Source organism: Rosa chinensis, chromosome 6 (genome assembly GCF_002994745.2).
Source record: "Rosa chinensis cultivar Old Blush chromosome 6, RchiOBHm-V2, whole genome shotgun sequence".
Taxonomy (NCBI): domain Eukaryota; kingdom Viridiplantae; phylum Streptophyta; class Magnoliopsida; order Rosales; family Rosaceae; genus Rosa; species Rosa chinensis.
Window position 1 is genome coordinate 3713600 of NC_037093.1, and position 25726 is coordinate 3739325.

At 39.1% G+C, this 25726-nt stretch overlaps 3 protein-coding genes across 3 annotated transcripts; 1 reads left to right on the top strand and 2 right to left on the bottom strand.

Moving 5' to 3' along the window:
• Window positions 1-15901: 15901 nt before the first annotated feature.
• LOC112170600 (pathogenesis-related protein 1) lies at window positions 15902-16423 on the top strand. The gene has a single exon (XM_024307945.2). The coding sequence runs from the start codon at window positions 15917-15919 to the stop codon at window positions 16421-16423; it is 507 nt and encodes a 168-aa protein (XP_024163713.1). The 5' UTR covers window positions 15902-15916.
• A 1682-nt stretch (window positions 16424-18105) lies between these two features.
• Window positions 18106-21492, bottom strand: LOC112170601 (probable metal-nicotianamine transporter YSL6; the record flags this gene model as incomplete). The annotated part of the gene is made up of 7 exons (XM_024307946.2): window positions 18106-18419; window positions 18959-19091; window positions 19193-19382; window positions 19616-19753; window positions 19948-20045; window positions 20377-20446; window positions 21416-21492. Coding segments are annotated over 7 exons (795 nt in total), but the record flags the coding sequence as incomplete, so codon positions are not given.
• Window positions 20839-24076, bottom strand: LOC121048760. The gene is made up of 4 exons (XM_040509391.1): window positions 23761-24076; window positions 21879-21988; window positions 21456-21528; window positions 20839-21120 (listed from the first exon to the last, which is right to left on the bottom strand). Exons 1-3 carry the CDS (start codon window positions 24011-24013, stop codon window positions 21493-21495), a joined length of 399 nt encoding a protein of 132 aa, XP_040365325.1. The 5' UTR covers window positions 24014-24076; the 3' UTR covers window positions 20839-21120; window positions 21456-21492.
• Between the last annotated feature and the right edge of the window lie 1650 nt (window positions 24077-25726).

Genomic DNA, 25726 nt, shown 5'->3' on the forward strand with positions numbered 1-25726 from the left:
AGGATGCTCTACATCGATCCCAATAGACATGCAATATTCATCAAATGCTTTTGATGTAATCCCTCCAGCATTATCAAGCCTTATAGACTTGATAGGGCAATCAGGGTGGTGAGCCCTTAAACATATAATCTGTGCTAGGAGTTTTGCAAATGCAGCATTTCTTGTAGACAATAAAGCGACATGTGACCAGCGTGTCGAAGCATCCACCAGAACCATAAAGTACTTGAATGGTCCGCATTCTGGATGGATAGGTCCACAGATGTAACGCCCCAAGCTGCACCTCGCCAGCTTAAGCACGTCACAGTGCCGCGAGCCTCTAAAACATAAACCGAATGCTCGATTTACATTCTAGAGAACCGCTAGGCATTTTGTTTGAAAACTTTTTGTAAAAACACTGCAGAAGCTACAAATACTTTTGAGGTGAAAATTCGTTTCATTCGTCTAAAGTTTGGAACTAACACTCACAAGGATGGTATAAACTTCAAGGAACAGAAGTGTACTAGATTTGACACACAGCTAACTAATCACAAGACACAGAATACGAAGTTCGAGGAATAGAATGTAGAACAAAGTCCAAACAATGGTTTATCGGACTTATTCCGCACACCCAGCTCCATCCGCTTTTGTCCCGTCACCAGTGCATAGTACCTGCATCCAAACTGTTGTAGGGGTGAGCTTTCGTCCTCGCTGCTCTGCAGGAAACTCTACCACGACTAGGTTTGAAAACCAACTCAACTTTGTAATCATTTGGATTTGGGCCCAGTGTGAAAACAAAGCGAATATATATATAAGAACGACAAACTTAAAAACTCGATACATGATTAGAAAACTACGTGCGCTTTACCTGATGGCCTGGTTCCATAGAACCAATATCTGACCTTACCAGTCACAGAGCGCCAACTTATCACACTAGCTACACACACGGAACCGAGTCGTCATTGCGACTGCACATCATCCGACCGGTGTAGCTAACCCTCCGGAGGTTTAGGGGTGGCTAATCCCCAAGGAAGTCATTGACCACCTTTCCGCTCTCACCCACCGCCATCAACAATCTTATACGCACGTTAACTTAAAAACATATTAAATTTGAACTAACAGCATACTTTCATCATGCATCACGTATATAAACAAATATGGAAAACCACTAGCCAATAGAGAGTCCCGAGTCCCCTACCTGGATTTCGAAGCTTTACCATTTCACGGTGTTCGGAAATCACGAACCTTCCGTTCCTCGGGTAGCTGGAGTCCTAAGTTCCGACATTTCGATAGTTAATAACTTTTGAACAGTTAAACGAAATCTCAACGATTAATATATCGTCCAACCCCAACTTTTCCTGGTTTGACCAGGAGTTGACCAAGGGTTGAGCACATTTGACCATTTGACCATGTTTGACCAATCGAGGTAGATTTGATAATTACCTAAATTATCGAACATTCACTTGAAGTTACGTTATCGACCAAACGTATATTGAGTGCACCCGATTTACTAAGGCCACCCAATACATGTATACACATTAATTTCTTTTCTTTACTTGTTATTACTTCAACACTCCACTTTAATTCTATCTCAAATTTGGTTGGATAGCTTCTGATATAATTACTATGCACACCCAAGCTTCACAACTTGACCACTTTTCGATTATTCCACAACCAATACACAATTTCTTTACAACAGCCACAATTTCAAACATGCAACACGATACCCATTCAACCAAGCAACCACTAACAAGTAAAAATGTATTCCATCTTGCTAACTACAACAACTTAACAAGCTAAACACACAAACCAGACAAACCCGAGCTCCACCACAACTCCACAGTTCCTTTCACACACAAACAATCGATTCCAAAGTTTCAATACCAGCAACAGATTCTGATTTACACAACAAGAACCAAACTTCCACTCAAGAAGTCGAATTATACCTTCGAAAATTGATTGATACTGAGCTCAACACACTGCCGAGAATGGAAAGGGGATGAACCGAGGATTCCTCATGCTACAGCCTAGATGGCTTCACAATACGTCGTCTAGACTTGCAATCGAACAAGAAACGAAGCCCAGAAGGCCGGAGAAGTCGCTGGCAGCGAGGAACCGCGACGGAGGCAGAAACAACCCAGAAACCAAAATGTCAAAACTCGATCTAATTGGAAAACTAATCATACTGGGGTGTAGAGCATGACGGGGAGGTGAGGTTTCATACCACAGGTGGCCCAACCGGTGGCCGGAATCGCCGAAAATTACAGAACTCGCCGGAGGAAGCTCGGACCTTCTCACTGTCGATTCTTCTACCTCGTCAAGTGCATGGACGATCCAAGGCTACAGGGTTGTAGGCGATGGAGAGACAAAACTATTGCCCATGGTCCGCCGTGGAGAGGGGGCCGGAGGAGAGTTTTCCGTCAGACCCAGTCACGGGTCGCATTCCGGGTCAGAGAACTCTGGTTCTCTCTCTCTCTCTCGATCATTCTGGGTCTTCCAACTGATCAAAGGCCTATATAGATTTCACCATTAATCAATGGATGGCCATGATCAAGCGGTGGTGAAATTGGATGGCTAAGATTGCTCCACTTGTTTCCTATTTCTCTAATTTATTTTCTAAAATCCCATGACTTCGGAAAATCGCTATAAATAGCTCGAGTATCCGGAAAATTCCCCGAAAATCTCTACGAACTCGTCGTGTTGTGTACTTTATCATCCAACTCTTAAATCTAGTATTTCACTTTATGAATATTTCTGAAAATATTCTCGAGCACTCTGACGTTTATCGAGATAGCTAAATAATTTCTCATACTATCTCCACTAAGCTCGATACACTCTTCCGGGGCTCACAACAGTTATCTCCTTGTATCCTTTGTAAGAATGGAATGTTTTGTTTTGTATCTTTAGCATAGGAAGGTCTCTATCCTGTTTTTGCTAAAGAGCAGGCTTTGCAAAATGAGTGATGTGCCTTTGAAATAGTCAATGAGGCATAATGGGATGGAGGTAGTGTTTCTGGTACTTCAGAAGGCAATGGCTACATTTGAGCAGTACTAAGACCAACACCTTACAGTGTGGCGGATTTTTGTCCCATTTTATTTTTCACTCAAAAGAAAGGATGTCCGTGTGAGTTCTTTAAAATATGGATCATCATGTCACGATCAGGGTGCCCTAGGCAGTCATGCGAAAGCCTGTATGAGTCAGTGTCCCACATTTCATTGTTGGTGAGAACATAGGATTCAATGATCAGAATCGTAGTGAGGTACAGTCCACTAGATTGACTCATAAGTTTCTCTAAAATGTGTTTCCTTCCACATTCATTAGAGGTAATATAAACATATTCAGTTTCATTCTCACAGTGTGTTTCTACATGATAACCGTTGGCACTAATATCTTTGAAACTTAACAAGGTTCGATTAGCTCTTGGTGAATATTTCTATTTGGGTAGAATGACAATCTTTTCATTCTAATATTTTTTTCTTTTTCTAGATGTATTGCTTTACATCTTTATAGTGCTATTTCGAACCATGTAAATATGTGTAGTAACTAAATTCAAATAAATTCGGTGCTTCAAAATAAAATTTGAAATTTATTAATAAGCCAACGATAATCAAATCAAGGTTTTATTGAGAAATCTAATTCATCAAACCATTCTTTAAGACCAAACAATAGTCTAATTAAAAATGAGGCATTATGCCTTCACAACTGTCTTTGGAAAATAAATAGATAAAGCAGGTCAGTCAAAATCTAGTGCATCCATTGACTGAGTAAGTTTCTTGTTGCCATTGAAGTCTGCAATTGTGAGGTTGACATCTGGGTCATGGCCTCCTTCTTCCATATAGTGAGCTTCTTGTTCTTTAGACTCCCCAAAAACTTGTTGGGTGCATCACGAGTATGAAAACTTTGTGCAAATTTGTGTATGATGTGTCCTACTCCCAAGTATAGGAGGTCAAGTTTTAGTAAAGGGAAAGTGAGAGTAACTCTACCCTAATTAGATCACCACGAAAATAAAACCTAGAAAACACATGTGAGTCTATCTTTTTACAAATTAATAGTCTCAGCCCTTTAAAAGCCAAAACTATCAATAATGATATTTACAATGGTAAAGTGGTGAATCAGGTTGGTTGATTTTAATTTCTATAAAGTAAAATAAGTTGCACAAAAATAAACTAAGCTAATAAAAACAAAATAAAATAGAGACTTTGATCAATGAGATAAATAGGTTGTAAGGCATCACACCTAACCTCCTTTGTGCCAAATCTAAGTAACCAAATCTAACGTGCTCATGCCAAGATGGAATCCTCCTCGGTCCTCTTGATTATCGAGTTACCAAGAAACAATTATAATAGAGAATGTATTTAAGCTACACCTTGATTATCGGACATAACTCTCCTACAAACATTTTAGTTTCTACCTATTCCTTGATTATCGGACACAAGTAGACCTATGTAAATGCAAGCTAAGATCCCTTGATTATCGGACACCTAAGCCACATCCACATGTTAAGCTCAATTGTAAGGACCCAAGCAACCTTATTTCATTATCACAAGATTACCATTTCTACATTTACAATATGCTTCAGTTTACCAAGTTTGTCAAGCCTAGCATACTTCCATGAAATTATCAACACTTACCAACCTTAGTTGACAAATCTAAGATGCATTAATGATGAACAATTAAACTAGCAAAGTAGAAATTCAAGGCGTGATCTATATTAAATTTAACTACATAGTTTGTACACAAATTCGGCTAGGGCTAAACCCTAGCCCTAAATTTATTCTACTCACAACTCATGGAAATATACATAAAAGCCTTAAAAGAGTAATACATCATAAAAACAAAGAGTGTGTCAATACCAAACCGAGATGAATCAATCCCCCCACAAGCTTTCTAGATGCAAATCAAGAAGATGTGATGCTTCAAAGTATAGTATTTTTGGTTCCCTCAAACCCAAAACACTATACAAATCTACAAACAAAAAGAGAAGATGAAGAACAAGGCTTTATGGATCTATCCACAAGTGTGATTGATCAAAAGGTATAGAATCTCCAGTTTTGATTATCAACCAAAGATGCTATACCTCTCTCTCTACACAAAGGCTAAACAAAACTACCTAAACTACCTAAAAGATGAAGAAATAAGAAGAGTGGAGAGGAAATGGAGAGAGGAAGAAGATGAAATGGATGAAGGAATACATGAAAAACGTCCAAAGTAAGGGGATTGTGTTTTTATAAGCCAAAAGTGATGAATAGAGGGTGGAGATAAAAGAAATGAAGGGCTAGATGTGGTTGACAAATGTGTAAACACAAAATATGGATCTAGTCTTTAACTCCACATGGAAATGACCTAGAAAGCCCATAGATATTTTGGTGAAGGGGAAAAAGTAAGGATACAAGGGTCATTGTGTAGGGAAACAAGGTAATAAATAGGAGACAAAGGTGTAAGGTGTAACCTAGACCTAAAGTCTTCCCACCTAAAGTCTCTAACCCTAATAAGCTCTTCCTTCTCCTCCACACAGTCTTGGCCGGCCAGCTTGGGCGGAATCTGGCGTTGACTCTCATTTCGTCATGTTTTCACACTTTCTTCATTCAATTTAATTTCCACTAGGACTTTGGAATTAGCCTTTTACTTCTTCATACCAATAATTCCTCCATGAGTGTAGATCATTCTAGTAAAATTTCAGAGTTTAATTCACCGAGGTTTGGCTGGAAATGCTGCTGGAATCCGTACAGGTCTAGTTTTACAGTTTTCATTGGACTAATCTTTTGAAGGCCGTCTACTCTGAACTAACTCTTACACTCTTCATAAAAAATGATCCTTAGAATGTCTAGAATGGATCTGAAACTTTTTAACTCATTCGGAGTTGGTCAGTCTGCTGCTCCTTCATCCTTGCATAGCTCGGTTTCTCCAAGCCGGAGTAGGAAAATGTGCTAAAGTTGAGTTTTTAGGGCATTTCCAAACTTTTCCATTATTTCCTAGCATGATAAGGAAATTACAAGATTAGGGGAATAATTACTTGGTAATTATGGACCTAACACTATACCTCTTGTAAGTGGCTGCAAGTATGTTGCTTGCTTGGCAGTTCTTGTACCAATGTCCAATGACTCCACACCTATAGCATGGTTCATTACCATCTCTATCTTGTTTGACTGAAGGGTTCTTAGGTGCCCTTTGCACCTTGTTTCCATGACCACTAGGGCCAGCACCACCATCTCTGCGCCATACATTGGGATGGCCTCCACGGCCCATACCACGACCCCCATGTCCCTTTCTAGGTAGTGCATTGTTGCCATGTGGGTAGGGATTAGCACGTCCAACCCCTTTTTCTTTGGGGTTCTTTCCACCTTTCACTTTGTCATAATTAGCCTCAGGATTTTTTTTGTCCCAATAGGCCTAGCATTGTTGTTCAAACAACCTCATTATGCCTCTCAGCCACTTGTAGTAGGTTGATTAGCTTATTGAAGGTTGTGATTCTTTTGTTGTCATACTCCAGCCTATACTGATTCGCTAGTATAAGTGCTGAAGTAGGAAAAGTAGAAAGAGTCTTCTGGATCATATCATCTTCTGTGAGTTCCTTTCCACAGAAATTTAGATGTGCCTTTAGGCGCAACATGTCCTTGTTGAAGTCATTGACCCTTTTGTAGTCAAGTAAGCAGATTTCATTCCACTGAACGATCAGTTCTGGGAGCAAGGTGTCATGAATGTTCTCAAAACATCCTTTAAGCGCATCCCACAATTCTTTGTGTGTCTTCACCTGAAGGTACTCCCAGCGTAGGCTAGGATCAATATGTCGCCTCAGAAACATTAAGGTATTTGTTTTCACCTTGTCAGACGATCCATCGTCTTTAGGGTCAGTGAGAGTTTTGATGGTGGCAGTGTAGTATTTTGCCACAAAGGCAGTTTCTACATCGGAAACCCAACGGTGGTACTCAAGTCCTTCTGAGTCCAAAATGTCAAATTCAGGTCGAGTTGGATCATCCATCTACATAAACAAGAGAGAAGAAATAAATTATGCAGTTATAAAGACATCCATGTGAATTATTTTCCAGACATATGAATTAGATTTCAAGACCAAGATTCGTAATGGTCACATTTTTCGATGCTATGTGAAAATGCTTTATCACGGTAAGTGTGTATGTATAATGCACATGAATTTTCATTATCATGGCAAAACAGAATTTATATGTATAGCATTCTAAATAAGGAATAACTATAGCACGTAATAAAGATAAAACATAGCATATATAAAAATAAATTGCATGGCATGCTCAAATTTCACAAATATACAACAAATTATATACTACACATAATAATAGCAATAATATATCATGCATAAAATAAAAAGTAAACAATAGCATAATACAAAGCACGCATACGCATAATTTATATAAGCGTAAATAAAATAAAAACATGCTCAAAATTTCATAATAAACCATAAACAATAAAATATATAATCATGCTTAAAGATAATTATATAAAACATAAAACAAGGCATGCTTAAAAAAAAATTCAATATTATCTAATTAAACATGCTCAAAAGTTCTAATTATAAACAATTAAATATACCATAGTATGAAATTAAATAAATAAAAGAGAACATCCTTGGTTTGGAGAAAATAAAACAATCCTAGCGCACGCACGTGTTGATGCAAGCGTGCATAGCGATGTTTTTTTTGTTTGAGAAAAACTGGGCCGCTTCCTCTTTCTTTTCAGCAGTGGGCTATGTTCTTTTTTTTTTCTTTTTCTTTTCCATTTTTTTTTTCCTAGGCCACAGAGCCTGTTTTTTTTTTTTTCTTTTTGGGCTGGTTGTTACTTTAAGCCGGATCACCCCTTTTTTTTCTTTTTTTTTTCTTTGGGTCGCAGGCCTGCTGCCTTTTTTTTTTTTTTGAATTGGGCCGGGTCCTTCTTCTTTTTTTTTCCTTCTTCTTCTTCTCCTTTTTTTTTCCTTCTAGTGTTCTGTTTTTGTTGTTCTTCTTGCAGAGCTGTTCGAGTAGAGGCTCTGGGTGAGAGAGGGCTAGAGACGCTGGCAGGAGCGAGCAGCAAAATGCAGGTGCTAGCAGGTGGGCTACGGGACCGAAGCTGTTGGAGGCTGGGCAAGAGGCCGTGCAGGGCTGCTGGGCGCGGTCTTGGCCAGTAAGGTGAGGCTGATCTGGACTGGCCGCAAGGGGCTGTAGGGTGCGGGTTTAGGCAGCGAGGGTAGGCTAGGCTAAGCTGCTGGAGGCCGGGACTGGGGTCGAGAGGGAAGAGCCGTTGGAGAAGAAAAGAATTTTTTTTTTTTTTTTTTAGCGTGGCGGCATAAAGAAAAGGAAGAGAAAGTTTTTTTTTTTTTCTCTTCTAGGGTTTGGGTTTATTTTTCAATGGGAAGAATAAAGAAACTGTTGTAGAGAAACTGAAATTGAGAGGAATTTGTTGTGTATTCTCATTGATAATAAGGGCCTCTTTATATAGAGGATTACAATGTATAGAATCTCAATCATACAAGGAAAGTAATCGTACATTGAATAGGAATCTAGATCCTTCTAATTTAACCCTATTACCACTAGGTCAAGTAACCTAGAGTTTGGGCCAAACACAATTTAGGGTTTACTTGAACACTCGCCCTTGTGTTGCCCAAACGCGGTGCTTCTCTCGTTGCCTCGTTAAAAACCTTGCCGAGTAACAAAAACCCAGTGGGACAAAAATAACCTCGGTCGAAGGGGAAAAAGAGCATAACACACCCTTCACGTTTCGAGGTAAACATGTAGACATCTCCCCCTGATGACTACGATCATGGGAGTTCAAATAATTTCCGCAAGCCAATTCTTGCCACATGTTTCTGGAACGTGGATTTGGACAATGACTTAGTAAACAAGTCTGCCACATTATCCTCAGATCGAACCTAGTTCACTTTGGTATTTAAGGAGAGTCTGTTGTTGCTAATTATGATTGGTGTTGTCGCTTTTGATGTAGCCTCTTGCTTCATTTGTTCAAAACGAACAACATAATCCTAAATGCTCGTAGGCTCATCTTGTGGTAGACTTCAAACCACAATTGTTCGAACATGCGTGATTATGGATCCAATCCATAAACATTCACGAACCACTTCGTGAAGAGCAATAATCTCTGCATGGTTCGAAGATATAGCTACTACGGTCTGTTCTGTAGACCTCCAAGATATCAAGATCTTTTCCCATGGTGAACACTTAACCAGTTTGGGAGCGACTTTTGTGTGGGTCAGAGAGGTACCCAGCATCAGCAAAACCTTCCAAAACACTTATATCATTTTGGGATGGGGATAGAGAACGCAGGCCAACGATGGAGGCGTTTCTGGTGTGTGATGGGTCCGAATCGATCTCCTCTTTGTAGGGATAGAACAAGCCCATATCAATCGTACATCTCAAGTATTGAAAGATATCTTTTACAACAATCAAAATGGCGTCGCATTGGCGCAGAACTATACCTTAGCTAACAAGTTCACTGCAAACGAGATGTCTGGTCCTGTGCATTGAGCTAAGTACAATAATGCGCCTATTGTACTCAAGTAAGGCACTTCTGCCTCTAGCACATCTTAGTCATCATCCTTCAGACGAAGAGGATCCTTTTCAGGATCAAGACTACGGACCAAGACTACAGACGCTCATAGGGGTACTTGAAGGTTTGACCTTGTCAAAATGCCTAAGCATCTATCGACACGATGCTCAAGTTCCAAACTGAGACATAATCGTGTTCTCCCATAATCCTTCTTCTCAAAATCGGATTTCAAGTGTTCAGCGGTTTCTCTTAACTCTTTAAAGGCTTCTAATGAAGATCATGTCCAACATGAACCGCGATGGAATCCGAAACTTGTTATGGAAACGCGTGGGCATATCCCTTCCCAATCAAGTAGTCATTTTAGCGAGCGTTTCAACCTCTTTGTAAACGCGCTCCGTGGTCTAGAGCCACTTGACTTGGGTAAATGAAGTTCACCATGAACCTTCATGTATATTTCGTATCTAGATCCCTATAGAGATACGTAGTGACCACATTTATAAGCTGTATGTTCAGTTATTCAAAAACTACCAAACTGACAGGGTAGTGGAGTGCAATGAATCCATTACGAGAGAATATGTCTCATCGTAGTCGATTTCAGGGCATTTTATGAGAAGCCTTGCACCATAAGGTGAGATTACCATCTCTTTTTCTCACTAAGCTTTCTAACGAATACCCATTAGTCAACAGGTTTTATGTTAGGAGGTGTTGGCATCACTAGCTCGAAAACCTTCCTCTTCGTTAGAGAATCCATCTTAACCTGGATCGCATCTTTCCATTTAAGCCAAATTTCTCTATGTTGGCATTCATTCATCAACGAAGCATGGTTCGATATCATCTGACTCAACAAACTCATGCGCAACTACATCATCAATTATGATGGAGTTTCTATCCCACGTCTCATGTACACTAGTGTAAGTTTCATAGAGCTCTATATTCTCAGGAATAGGTTCTGACGTTGAGGCGTCCCCCAACGATAACCCTACCTAGGAAGATTCTCATGAGACGGATTTTGAGTCTTGATGATCAAAGGATTGGAATGTGCCAAAGTGTCCTTCGAACCTATGGGCCTCCCACGCATCCTAGCTGGGGCTATGGCCTGTAACGCTAGAGTGCCACTCTCTTTGGCGTTGGGGCCATACCTACCTCCGTGTACGGTGGCGCTGCGTCCTCTCGTAGGGACGTCCTTCCTTGCAGGCTTGTTTGCAGCATATTTGTGTGATCTCGTCACTTTAACAGGGATCAAGATGAGACATAGTGGGGACAGGCCACGACAATTCCTATTGTTCCTGCTGAACATCCGTGTTCTTATCTCCGCCTAACGATTGGAAAACTGTCTCATCAAAGTGACAACCCGTAAATCTAGCAGTAATAAGATCGCCTTGCAAGGGCATTAAGTGGCGGACGATTGGTGGAGTCTCAAATCCAACGTAGTTGCCCATTCGTCTATAAGGACCCATCGTAGAGCACTGTGGCGGTGCAATTGGCACATAAATGGCTCACTCAAATATGCGTAAGTACGATACTTGTACCCAGTCACTAGCTGTAACGCAGAGGTACATTGAGTAGCGGTGGGTCGTAGACGAATTAGCATAGCTGCATGCAATATTGCATCACCCCAAGAGGATATAAGGAGATTGGTACGCATTACCAATGTCCGAACTATCATCGTAGTCATTTCCGAAAGACCATTTGGGTGTGTACATGGGAATATGATGTCCAACATCAGTCCCATTGCAATATCCATCGAAAGTCTTTCGATGTAAACTCTCTAGCATAGTCAAATCCAATTGACTGAATAGGATGAAATGGGGAGTGAGCCCGTTGTCATATGATATGTGCTAGGAGTGTAGCATAAGCAGCATTTATAGGTGGACAATGGCACAACACGTGACCTGCGTGTTTGCGTGTCAACCAACATCATGAAATATTTAAGCGTCCGCAAGTTGGTTGAATCAATCTATAGAATCCCCATGGATTCTATGTAAGAACAGAATGAGTATGTTCATTTCCTTTGCATAGGATGGTCTTAGTCCTAATTTCCCTAAGGAACGGACTTTGTAAAACGAGCGAGAGGCTTTAGAAGCAACCAATGAGAATTTTGGTTAGGCCTGAGCGTCTGAAACGCTATTTGAAGCAAGTTGGTGATTGCAGCATCACCTGGGGCGCCATCACCATGATGGACGCTATCCATGGCGTTATGGATGGGTACTGCGCCAGCCCTAGGCTGGTGGTGGATGGAGGCAGTGCCCTAGGCAGCTGCGTTGGTCACACTTAGTTCAGAAATCAACTTTTGATTCATGCTTCCTTTCGCTCGAAAGAAATGATGTCCATGTGAAGTCTTTAGTAGACGGATCATCATATCATGACCAAGATGACCTATCCTGTCGTGACAAAGCCAATATGTGTCTAAATCCAAGAGATCTTCTCTCGTAACTTTATTGGATTTAATAGCTCGAATAGTGACATAAAGTCCACTAGAGAGACACATAAACTTCACTAAGATGCTCCTTTATTCGCAATCATTAGAGGTATTGCAAAGGAACTCATTTCAGTTCTCTACATGCGTTTTCGCATGGAATCCGTCAGCTATTCATAGGTGTGATTCGCCCTAGAAGCGTAGAGAGTTTCTGTGACAGTAATTAAGGTGTCATTTGGCAAGTGGAACTTGGGCTATTCCATGTCCTTGAATTAATACTGATGGCCCAGCCATCGTAGTCACAAAAGTCATATGCTCAGAATCAAAATGGAGTCATAAAAAACTCGAAATTTTATTCATAAGCCAACAGAGTTACATCATTGTCTCTTTGACTAAACAAAATCTAATCCAAAATGATAGCTAATGCAAAACAATGGTAGTCGTCTAACTTCTTTCGGTAATTCTAAAATAAATGTGACCAGGTTAGTAGAGAGATGTCGGTGGAGCAAGGCTCGCTTAAGTACCACTAATCTCAGAACCTTCCTAGACATCACACTTAGTTTGAGTGAGCCTACTTTGAAGAAAAGCTAAACCATTGGCATTACTACAAAAAATATATGGCAATTGCCTCTTACATCTCTTGGAAAAATAAAGACTTAAACAGAAATGGCGATCTATTGATCCCAGCCAGATTTGTAGTCTACAACCCTTCACTCTAGATCATCTTCTTGATCTTCTTGTTCCATATAGTGAGCACTTGCTTCATAATATGCTTTGTTGGCGGTGACAATTTCTTCACGAGCTCTACAAATGTGTGCCCAATGATCAGACACTCCACATCGAGAACGTACATCTCTTTGCTCAAACTCCATTGATTGAGGCACTTTGAAAGCATCATTTAGATGGCTCTTAGTGTTGGTGGCACCACCAACATGGCCAGAGGCGTTGCCTCCCTCTCTCTTTCCACGTTTACCTCTTCGGTTCCGTGTTCGCCTATTTTGGCGATTACCTTCCCAAGTAGAGCGATTATATGGACCAGAACATCCAAATGTATTCCTAAGATTAGGGTTTCGCTCTTGGCGCCTTCTCTTTGGGGCGCGACTATAATTGGATTCTGGAATATGCTCTGTTCCCACAGATCTCGAATTATAGTTCTTCACAAGGATGTTGTCATGCTTTTCAGTGACATTCATATCTTCAATGAGCTCATGAAACCTTGTGATTCATCTTGCAGTAACATGGATTCGATAGTTCTTAGCAACCATCAATGCAGAGATGGGGAAAGTAGAGAGAGTCTTCTCAATCAAAATCGCATTTGTGATCTGTTTACCACATAATTCCATTAAGGATTTAATGCGAAGTGCTTCTGAGTTGTAGTCAAGAAATGACTTGAAATCACATAAGCGGAGGCAATGCCATCTCACTTCTAGGTCAGGAAGTAGGGAGTCACGGACGTTGCCAAATCTATCTTCAAGTGAGACTCATAGCCTTCCGGGGTCTTCTTCATTCATACACTCGTACTGGAGCGAACCATCCATATGACGAGTTATTAGGATGATGGATTTCGCCTTATTTACTTCTAAGGCTGCTCTATTTGCTTCCAAAGCTTGAGCTTGCTCAACAGTTAGCACGTTCTGGTTAGGCTTGAGAATCGTATATGAGATTCCATCGGCCTTGAGATGCTGGCGGATATCACGAACCCACCTGTGATATTCAGAGCCAGTTGTTCCCAATGGAGCAAAGTCTAATTTGTTCAGGTTACTCATCCTGAAAGAGAACAAGAAATTATGGTTAGTTTCAGAGCGAAAAAGGCTACCACGAAAACAAATAAAATTTCTGAGCATAGTCGCTTCCAAGAAATTAGGAATTTCCGAGCGTAGTCGTTTCCAATAAATTCGATTCCAAGAGGGGTTGGATTAGATCGAAACAATGATGTTTGTGGTCAATCGTTTTATCTCAACAAACTCTCTAAGTTTGGAGAACTCTACAAGCTCCAAGCTTGGAGTGAGCACGAACCCCCACAGTTCGGCTTAATTTGGTCTCCCCTATGATAAAGAAAGGGGGGGGTAGAAGAAGGGAGGTTGCAAGTCCCCGAGAAAAGAAGAAAAACTCAAAAATGGGAACTTATAGTAAAACATACCTCTTAGGATTGAAGGGCGTACTCGATCCTCGATGAAGGATTGCAGACGAGCTTCAGTCCTAGGCGAGCATTCTAGGGAGATGGCGGTGGCGGGGTCGCGGAGTGGCAGTAGTCGCGCGGTCGAGGGCGACTAGCAGGAATGAGGAGTCGCGGGGGTTGCGGGGCTTCAGAGTCGCAAGAGTGCGGAGTCGAGGGGGTTGCGGGACTGCGGAGTCGCGAGAGTGCGAAGTCGCGGGGGTTGCGGGACTGCGGAGTCGCGAGAGTGCTGAGTCGCGGGCGAGTCGCGGTGTCGCGGAGGTCGCTAGGATAGTAGAGTCTCGGGCATGCGATATTCCGGTGTCGCGGTCTAGAGGTCGGGGGGTCGCGAGCGAGTTGCGGTGACACTGTGGTCGCAAGGGCAGGCAAGCGCGTGCGAGGGCAGAAGGCAAGCAGGGCTTGCGGGCGCTGCAGGGGCAGTGAGGCTAACCTGGTAAGGTTAGCATTGAGTTGCGACACGGGGGCTGTGGGGCAGTAGTAGCGCAAGCAAGGCTAATTCGGTGGAGTTTGATCAATTTCTGGATTTTGGTTTCTAAAGCTAGGGTTAGGGCTCGTGCTAATAACGTGTTGTAGAGAAACTGAAATTGAGAGGAATTTGTTGTGTATTCTCATTGATAATAAGGGCTTCTTTATATAAAGGATTACAATGTATAGAATCTCAATCATACAAGAAAAGTAATCGTATATTGAATAAGAATCTAGATCCTTCTAATTTAACCCTATTACCACTAGGTCAAGTAACCTAGAGTTTGGGCCAAACACAAATTAGGGTTTACTTGAACAGAAACAAGAAAATTATTTTTTTCTTGGCTATTGGCTCTGAGCGTGCTGATAACGTAAAAGTAAATTGAGAATTGGAATTGGTCTACTCATTTCATTTCATAGCTCCTTTATATAGGGATAGAATTACAATGGAAACATCGATTAACATTAATTACAATAATGATAGTAAATGTTGATTGTGATGTGATTGCGATTCCTTGATTCTCTTTGAAGAATGCACATAATGTGTTTTTCCTTTAACATTAATTAATTAATTTGAACATTACATGTTTTTCAAATTTAATTTATTAATCTTCTTTTAGACGAAATTAATTAATATTTGGAAACAAAATTTAATGCCTATTTCTCGCCACCTAATATATTAGTGCTATTTGGAAAGACCAATTTTAGGAAAGAAAAAAATTAATCAAATGAAGAAAAATATTGGTGAAAGAATTGTAGACATTTTTCTTAAATTAATACATAATTAATGGTAGCTATTAACACACAATATTTTTTTTTGTCACCTAAATAAATTCATTAATGTCATTAATTCACCCCCTAAAAATCTAAAAGGAAATATAAAAAAGTAAAGTTGGTGGTGCAAGATTATGATATGACAAGATAAAACTTACATGACATTACATATAGGATTTGATGTCACAAATCTTAAGTCTCAGGGCCCAATCTAGCTTTTAGTTTCTGAGGATCTCTTTGTTTATTTTTGGCTACAATATATCTGTATCTTTACCCAATTGATTCAAATTAATGAACAGAATCTAGGTTTCGTTTCTCTTAATTATGCATAGGATCCATCATATCTATAACTAGCTTTTAGTTTCTCTGGATCTCATTGTTTCTTTTTGGCTTCAATATATCCTTACCCAATTGATTCATATTAATGACCAGAATCTCGGTTTCGATTCTATTGATATCTAAGGTGATGAAAAGGCCAGAGTTTAATTGGCAACTTTAGGGCATACATGATTACGCTAGATGTCCACATTTTTCACTATATATACATCAATTATCTCATGGACCCATTAGTCAGGACCTAAGAAATTCTACAAACCATCAATATGGAATTGTGCAAGATTTCATCAGTCCTGATTTCTCTCGTAGCCTTATCCCTGCTCCATTCCATTTTTGCGCAAGACTCAATCAAAGACTACCTGAACGGCCACAACTTTGCTCGAGCGGCGGTAGGTAACGGGCCCATGGTGTGGGATGATGAACTAGCGCGTTTTGCTCAAGACTATGCTGCAAAACACACTCATGACTGCCAACTTGTCCACTCCGGTTATAAATACGGTGAAAACCTTGCCATGAGTTGGGGTGAGATGTTCGGCTTAGATGCTGTGAGCATGTGGGTGGGGGAGAAGCCGAATTACGATTACAACTCGAATTCTTGCGTTGGTGGCGAATGTGGACATTATTTGCAGGTCATTTGGAACACCTCGACTCATCTGGGGTGTGCCAAAGCAAGGTGCAACAATGGGGGTACTTGGATTGGGTGCAACTATAATCCCCCGCCAAGTGGGGATAGGCCTTATAATCCCCCGCCACGTGGAGATAGGCCTTACTAATAATATTTCAGTTTTTGTTAGCAATATGTGTGTGCCCTATTATGAACAAAATGAATTAAGAACTAAATATACCATGTTATAAACAAAGTGAAAAGATACAATTTTTCTATTGTTGCAAACATCGAATAACCGACTATAATTTGTAAACTAATTATATGTGCATTATGAGTTAATGCATACTGCTAACGAGGCTAGCTAGCATGTTTTAATTAGTTTTTTCTAAAAACAACCATGTGCATTTGACTAAAAGTCTATGATCGCTCTCTTTGGTCGAATGCCTCGAAGAGATATGCATAAGAGGATTAAGAGCAATTAATATGCAATGAATCCATGAAGGCAACACGCGTTACATGCACTTTGTTAGAACACATATAGTATGAACATATTATACCTATTAAAGTGATCAATTGCATGATTTTAAAATTCAAACGAGTCTCAGAACTCTTAGTTCTATTTGTGATTGTTATTCCTCTCAGACTTACATTCTCAGATCCTATGTTCTCTCGTCTAATTTATTATCTATAAGTAATTACTGATTGGAGTGAAAAAAAACATATATAATTGAGTTAGAGAAAATGACGATGTATTGGAGAAAACTACGAGATATTGGAGAAATGATAAGATGTCAATTTAAGTCAAAAGTTATTTGTTTTATCTGATGGCAGTTTCATATTTGAGGACAATCTTACGTCTCCCAGAGCTTGATGAGATCAACAAAGTTTATGAGGAGCACCACTCTTTCTTATGGATATTATGTGTTGGCATGCATGAGTCATGCTATTTACCTTGTATATTTAGGATGTTCCTGTATATGAGTCATGCTATTTACCTTGTATATTTAGGATATTCTTGTATATGCTCTAACCCTCTAATCTATGCTAATTAGACTTTAATTATGATTATTACTTATCTCACTACTAGAATTTTGTTCATAGACATCGGTTCTGGACCGATGTTAAACTAATTTTCGACCGATGTCTTAGTGGGTGTAGAGAAAAGTATAGACATCAGTATAAGAGCATTTTTAACCGATGTCCCAGACAACAACCAACATCGATTCTAAAAAACAAATCGATGTATAATCGTTATAATCATCATATTTTTGTATGTTAGGTATGTTTAATTCTTCATATTTTCACATTTTATGCTTAAAAAGTATATGTCGAATAATACCTACTTGAACATTTGCATCGATTTCTATTCCAGAAGCGATGTCCAGTACACTTGTAGACATCAGTTCCCATGAGTATTGTTTGTTCGTGGCCATTTTTACATGTAGGTTGCCACATTATTTTCCTAGGAACGATGTCTGTATCTTTATTCTACATCATTTTTTTATTCAGAAATGATGTTTCCTTTAAGACAGAACATCGTTTCCAATTAAGTAAACCGATGTTCAATGGTATTATGTACGTCGGCTATTTTTATTCAAACTGATGTGTTAGTTCATTGAAGACATCTTTTTTGCTTTCCAAAACCGATGTTCACCTTTTGACCACACATCGGTTTGCTCCATGGTAGGTGATTTGTATGTTCATAATAGATTACGGTTTGATGATTAGAAATCGAGAAATCGATGTGCAGTAGTTTTGATTACATCGGTTTTGAGTTACAATTCGATATATTGATAATCATAGGACATCGATTTCATCTAGTTGCTGGAAAAAGAAATACATTTCTCGTCACCCAAAAATTGGAGCTTTCCATTAATTTTCTTTCCAAATTCATGATTCAACATAATTCACAAAATAAAACCCAAAACCTACAAAGGCTAGCTTAGAAACATATTAGCAACCAACTACAAAAGTACGTTCTACACCAAACTTTGCTTCAAAGCAAAAACTAGCCTTACTCAAAATCATGGAAGCCAAAAGTCTTACACCAAACTCTGTATATAATCAGCCACTTCAATGCACACCTCGAGGTATTCTATCCTTGAGAAATACCTCATCCCTCTTTTTTTGTTCCAGGGTTACTTCAGAACTCTCACCATCTGCTAACCACATAACAACTATTAATCTTCAGTAGAAAACATATTCATTCCCACAAAGAATAACTAGACAATAAATGTAGAGTTCAGAAGATACTGATCAGATAATTTAACCAATGAAAGCTGCCTTGAACAATTAACTTGACTCAGGACCTAAAATTAAAATTAGTTTTGGCTCAACTATCAGAACTCAATTTAAGTTCTCTTTATCTATATCTAGCTGAATAAACCACACAGTATGCCTGTGCAGTAAATACATATAGAGTGCTACTCTTAAGTCAAATAATTTACTTTAGCATTCCTAATTTCAACAACAATATTAAATGACAGTGATGTTTAAGCCAGTTATGCTCTTACGTCACAACTCAATCCAGATTACTAGATAACTACTATAAGCTAAGAAGGGGGGGGGGGGGGGGGGGGGGGGGGGTGGGGGGTGGAAAGTTCAACACTGAACTAATGCCTTCCGTATATGATTCAATGTGAAGAACTAAAGGGTGTCAAATAAATTATCCATGAATATTAGACATCATATGAATACTCACCCAACTTTTCTTTAACCAAAGGAAGATTGCTCTGTTTACTACTTTTATTGCATATTTCCTTGATAGTAATGGCTATAATCTTGATCAAATTGTATGGACCATCCCCCAAAATAAGGGCAATAGCTATGAAGACCTGTAAACAAACATTACGGATTGAGCCAAACCTCAAATATAATCAAGATTATTGCTATAATGACCACCTTGTTGCCTCCAACAAAAATGATTCCACAATACCTTATATCCATAAAGACCTTTGAAATCATTGCTACCAAGGTCAGCTGGATACCAGTGCCCAGCATGTTGGGATATGAGAGGCCAAAGGAAACCCCATGATATGATAGCCCCAAGAAGTACTGAGCAGTTGACTATGTGAGGGCAAATAAGACCACATCTGACATAAGTAGGATTGGAGTCGAAATAAAACCTGCACATAGCAAAACATGTAAATACGGACAGCTTTACTTCTAATTCATAAACAAAGTCCTTTGTTTCTCATCACCAACTACCGCCAGTGGCTCCACCAAAGTAGTGTTAGCTACCTCAACTTATAATTAAGTGGGGTGAAAATGGTGTTGCAGGGGTGAAGGGAGGGGATGAAAAGGGAAGGGAATTAGACTCAATAAAAGAATCAGACAAAGAAAAAAAGAAGATACTTACGTGTTCTTAAAAAGTGTCAATCCAAGGCTAGGAAAGTTGTCAAACCCACATGAATCTCCAATACCACTGAAGAACCACTTAAAGCAGCTCCAAATTAAACTCATGCTTAGATACTTTCCAAGACATTGCACTTGCTTCCTGCAATAAAAAGAGTACATATATATTCAGTGCAAAAAAAGTAAAAAAAAAAAATGATTCATTTTGAACTCAGGCCTCTATTTGAATGAAAACATATAGAAAGGGCTTAGGATATTAAATCTTTTTTTTTTTTAAGGGGAAAGAATGACCAGTTTCAGTGGTGGCATTTCATGAAGTTGAGACATAGAGTTTACCCAGCAATCTCTGCACCACTTTTAGTGTGAAAGCTATTGATCAACATTGTTGTGGCAGTCCCACTGGGGTATGTAAGTTTGTAATCCATAACCATAACCTGATTTCAGAAGCATATACAAGTGAGGATGCTTTCAACTACAACGAATGCCAATCATGGTGGCCAACAGGCATGTCAAACTTTAAGAGTCTTAAAAATGGCGTGGCCAATGCCTTACAAAATAAGAGACAACAGTTCCTCTGAAAGGTTAACATAATTACTTAGGTATATAAATTGAATAGCCACATCTATCGCAAACTAAAAAGACATTGCGAAAAGTAAAACCATGGAAGCTAACAAGCAACTAATAGGAACACAGCAACTACAACAGAGAAGAACAAAACACCCAACATTGTTGGAAGATTGAACAAACCACAGTGCAAGTAGTTACCTTGCGAAGCGGAACAAGACTAAAAAGTCCAACCTGGAACACCAACCTGGAACGCTGAGCCAAAAACTCCCTGCAATAGTATCACTGAGAGTTTGAGTAAGTTTCAAAGTGAGCATCATATTGTCGTCAATTTAGCTTATCTACTTACTGAGTATAAAACCGCAAACAACCTTAACTTAGGGTTTAAGGCCCAAGCACTTGAGTCTCTTTCCACAAACCACAACACCACTACAGATTGAATAGCCACAAAGAAGCAATAGTAACAGACTATAATGAGCTCTACTGGGTATTTTTTTAATACTGATGCCTGAAATACAGAAAACGTATAGTAAATAATCATAATTCTTCAACTTCGACAGTTTCGTGAGGGTATCAACTTTTACAGATTTCACCTGTATGATAAGAAATGTTGCAGCCACCACACAATAAAACCCAAGGAGCATTCCTCCAATGACCCAATTCGATTGTGGCAAGAAAAGTTTATTGTGAGACAATAAATCAACTGAGGCTGTCATCAGTTGTGGGGGTCCCTTGTAAAGAGTCACAATGAAAGCCCCTGATATTGAAACTATTGTTCCCAAGGTTTTAGCTAGGGTACTGCAGCTTCTCCGATCAATTTTTTCCATTCTGAAATCACCCAATTGAATTATTTAGAATTGGATGGCACTATGAAAGTGACTCAAAAATGCATTGCAGAACTCTTATCTGGAATGAGAGAAAGCTCATCAGCATACTACAATATAACAAGATAACTGAACTATTTCGTATTTACACTAGTTCTTCTAAACAAAAATTTAAGAGCATACTACAATGTCCGAAATGTCATGCATACAACACACTAAAACCAAATCTTCCATAAAACTAATCTAAAACACATTAACAAGATAAAACAACTGTGATGATCACATTCCAAAACAAGAAAATAACCCTGATTCTTAATCTCGATGAAGGTTTCTTCCAATGTATGCTCAATTTTCCTAATAGAATAGAAAAGCAAGCTACAACATTTTACACCAAAGACATAAGAGGAGGGCAAAACCTGAATATAACTGCAAGTACAAAAGTGAAAGCTGGAATAAGGTTGACATAGCCGTGCCAAGAGTAGGAGAGCTGTAATTAATCCCAGCATACCCAATCAACTGAGCTATACACCTGTAAAAACACATTTCAAATCAAACCCACCAAACACAATCCACCACCAACCCCAAAGCTACAATCTTTGATTGAATGTCCAACATGGGATTTCATCACAAATGAAAATATCAACTGACCCAAGTAGACCAAGCAAGAAGAACCAACAGAGAATAGATAAAGTGATCGGAGGCCGATTTGTTGATCTGCCAAGAGCACAAAAACAAAGAAAGGAATCAACTTTGTGACACTTGCTACCATCAATTCTCTATTTAAACTGCTTCAATGTTTCTGGGTTTCTAACAGATATAGCCTCGAATACCATCAACTTTTCTCCAAAAAAGATACATATGTTGAACCAGAAACCATACCTGACATCTTAATCGAGTGCAGAGAAGAGTAGTTGAATATTTTGACCTGAAAATTTCAGTCACAGAAGGCAAATCCACAGCAATGTCTAGAATATGCATGTCACCATGTACTGTCAGAAATGTAAGCAACTGAGTTGGGATTCACATTTAGACATGGTTCCATCTTCATTACACAAAATAGAAGTGAAGTGAAGTAACAGACTTTATTACTTAGTAGGACAGAAAAATAAAATATTAGAAATTAGAACTGGCGGAAGACGGGTTCGAGGAGCAAGTAAACCCTTGTTGATATGAATGCCTGTTACAAGACCAATAAATAGTCTTAAAAATAAGGGGTATCTACTTAAAACCAAACGTAAATGCATTAAACGGTAGTTTTTCCAAACTTTTTAAGAGCAATAATGCAATGAGAGTGAAAGACTACTAGAGCCACTGTAAAAACATAAGGGGTTAATCTTGCCACAGCCCCATCAAATCCCATTGTATAGTTCCTTTATACAAGAAAAAGCTTCTATCCAAGAAACATTATAGTTACCTTCTTTCAAGTGCATGCCATCTGCACCTGTTCGTTTTGCCCGCTCAGAACCTGCTAGGTCAACTAAATGGAGTTTTGCACATAGTATGTCATCACCGATATCATCATTATTTGCTCCATTCAGACAGTGAGAAATCTTCTTTTGCTCCATGGTTATTGTAAATATAGCATGTGAGCGACTGCATTGTGAGAAGAAAAAGAGAAAGCAATAGAAATACTATGTCAGTTCCTTCCCAATGAAGCTAATTAGAAGCACACAAATGGTCTTTTTTGAGTTAATTAATGTCTCAACATATGAATTATGAAAACAAAAGGTATGTCATTACACAAGCCAAAAGCAACACTTCCTATTAATGATCAATTAGACAAAGTCTATCCACCCCCATCATATATAAAGAAGTAATAAAAATATATAGCATGGATATCTATACATAGACAAATTTATTTACATAACAAATACTGGTTCCACAAATCAAATGCAAAACAAAAACAGAAAGTGCAATAATATAATATGCCCTGAACTTAAAGACATACATATATCACTAATATTTGTTAATTAGTCATCTACTTAAATACTTCAGTCTTAACAGAAAAAAGAACAGGCATTGCACCTTGACTGACTGTTCATGTTTGTGCTCCCTGTAGCACGAGGTAAAGAACCTCGAACCAGATATGATCCCATATCTTCCTTCGTCCTAACCTCTAGCTCAGTCACACCAGCAAGTGTTATCCCTCCACTCACTGTTTCTCTAACTAATTTGAATAGGCACTCTTGCTATAGGCTTTGTAGTAGCTGCCCCTTCATTTTTAGAGAGAGTTGATGAATTTGGATCAAGCAAGTCAAACACTTCCTCCTTGAATATCTGAGTGTCACAAATTCATCATGAGCAATATACACCACATAACTTTACACCAGGCTAAAAAAAGTAATAGACATTTACCTCAATAAACGATACCCTGATCAAGAACTCCGTGTTATCTTTCGTTGTCTCCACTCTTTTGAAAATAGTTTCCATCACTTTCTGTATGATTCCGCCAGTGCTTCCTTCCCCAGAATAGTTAGTGCCCATTGTTCTAATTTTATTCTTTTCTTAGAAATTAGAACTGACAACTCAAAGCCCAAGCTTCATTCACCAGATGTAGATCCATCGGAAAAAAGAATCTGAATGCATACTATTTCAGCTACTAAAATCTCCAAGTACGATCCACAAATAAGAAACTTAGCTACCTATCCCTCTAATACAGTTTCTCTACAACCGAATGATTCCAAACAAATCCGAAATCGGAAATCGAAAGATCCAGTTCACGATAAAGCTTAAAAGAAAAGCGAAGGATCACGAAGCTTACCCTTTCTACCGGCGAGCTTACGCTTTTCCCTGCAGAAGATCCTATAAACCTTGTCCTTCAACGAGCTCGGCGAAACGCTTTCGAGGGTGAGCAATTTTGGGGCAATTGGTGCGGCAATTTTGGGGCTAAAGAAGGATTTTCCGTTCTTGGTTGAGATGGATCTGGGGTGGAGGTTTCGAATCGATGAGGCGGAGATGGTTCCCAGGAATCGAGACTCGCCGGTGGTCTCTGTGGGGGTGTTCTTCGCGTTCATTGTTTCTGAGACGAAGAAGGAGAAAGGAGGAGGGGGTTAAGGTTGGGGTCGGAGGCGGAGGAGGCTGGGTCCGGGTCTGAGCTAGAGAATGGAGGAGGAGGTCAAGTTTGGGGTCGGGTTGAGAATGGAGATCGAGTTTGGGAGGAGATCTGTTTTGGGGTGAGCTCAGAATGAAGGAGTTGAGCGAGAGTTGGGGTCGGGTTTTCGATCTGTTTCAGTTTTGGGGTCGGGCGCAATTTTTTTCTAAGTGTGAAAGTTTTCCCTGCTTCTTCATTTCACTTTAAAACTTAGCGCTTTTTGCAAAAATAGGTTCCCGCAAATTTTCGAACAAAATTTTTAACACCAGTCATTTTAAGAACCGATGTTAATAATATACATTTAAATCGGTATTTTTGTAAAACGATGTTAGATTACTTTTTTACATCGTGGGCAAGTCTGACCGATTTAAAACATGCGATGTCTAATAACATAATTCTAGTAGTGTCTTATGGTACACGGATTGTATCTGTATATAACTATTTAGAAGGACAATTTGTGAGAATAACATAAATAAAAAAATCATTCTCTCAAATTATATGCTTATAATCTTTGACTGTATGTCATAACTAAATACAAGATCTTGAATGTTCTATGTGTATATATTGGTTGAATTTTTCCTCTTGGTTATCATAATACATTTTAACTAGTGTTGTCTTTGAATGTTTGATTAATTGCTTGTTGGTACTTCATTTTAGCAGTTTCAGTGAAATGCACACACCAATGATCTCAATTACCAAAGTTTAAAAGAAGCGTTAAATTTTAGCGCTTTATCATTGTTCGAAAATCTTTTGAAGAAAGGAAAGTGATAAACTTTAGTTAATATTAATTGGAACTTTGGAACAAAAATTGGTCGATAGAATGCTTTACTTAGGAATGGATAGAGTAGAAAGAATACTTCAATTCAGGGTTAATTCGATAAATCCATTCATCCCACAATGGGGATATATATATACAAATACAAAGGAGTAGTCTAACTCTAATAGGAAACAATCTTTCCATAATTACAGGATATTCTAATTAAATAAAATCCTAATTACATACAGATTTACAGCGATTCTACACTCCCCCTCAAGTTGGTGCATAGATGTCTATCATGCCCAACTTGTCAACCGAGCTGTCAAATACCTTCCTGGACACTCCTTTAGTAAGAACATCAGCTAATTGCTCCTCTGAGTTTACAAATGGAAAGCGAATAACCTTTCTATCAAGATTTTCTTTAATAAAATGACGGTCAACCTCCACATGCTTTGTTCTATCATGCTGAACTGGATTATGTGCAATCTCAATGGCAGCTGTATTATCACAATGCAAATCCATAGGCTTTTTAAGCTTGTAACCCAGGTCCTTCAAGACATTACGAATCCACAATATTTCACATACTCCATGTGCCATACCTCGGAACTCAGCTTCTGCACTTGATCTTGCAACGACTTTTTGCTTTTTGCTACGCCAAGTGACAAGGTTCCCTCCAACAAAAGTGAAGTACCCAGATGTAGAACGTCTGTCCGTTTTATCACCAGCCCAATCTGCATCTGTGTACCCAACAACTTCCAATTCATCTTTTTTCTGAAACAGTAACCTTTTACCTGGCGCCCTCTTCAAGTACCTCAAAATACGAAAGACTGCATCCATATGCTCTTCACTAAGACAATGCATAAATTGACTAACAACACT

Bases quoted from the DNA above. Each gene is read 5' to 3' on its own strand.
- LOC112170600 (XM_024307945.2), top strand. From the start codon at position 15,917: ATGGAATTGTGCAAGATTTCATCAGTCCTGATTTCTCTCGTAGCCTTA.
- LOC121048760 (XM_040509391.1), bottom strand. From the start codon at position 24,013: ATGAACGCGAAGAACACCCCCACAGAGACCACCGGCGAGTCTCGATTC. The intron at 21,989-23,760 runs GTAAGCTTCGTG...CATTTCTGACAG, and splicing joins TAAGCTCGCCGGTAGAAAGG to TACATGGTGACATGCATATT. The intron at 21,529-21,878 runs GTATGGTTTCTG...GTGTTTTTACAG, and splicing joins GCACTCGATTAAGATGTCAG to GTGTATAGCTCAGTTGATTG.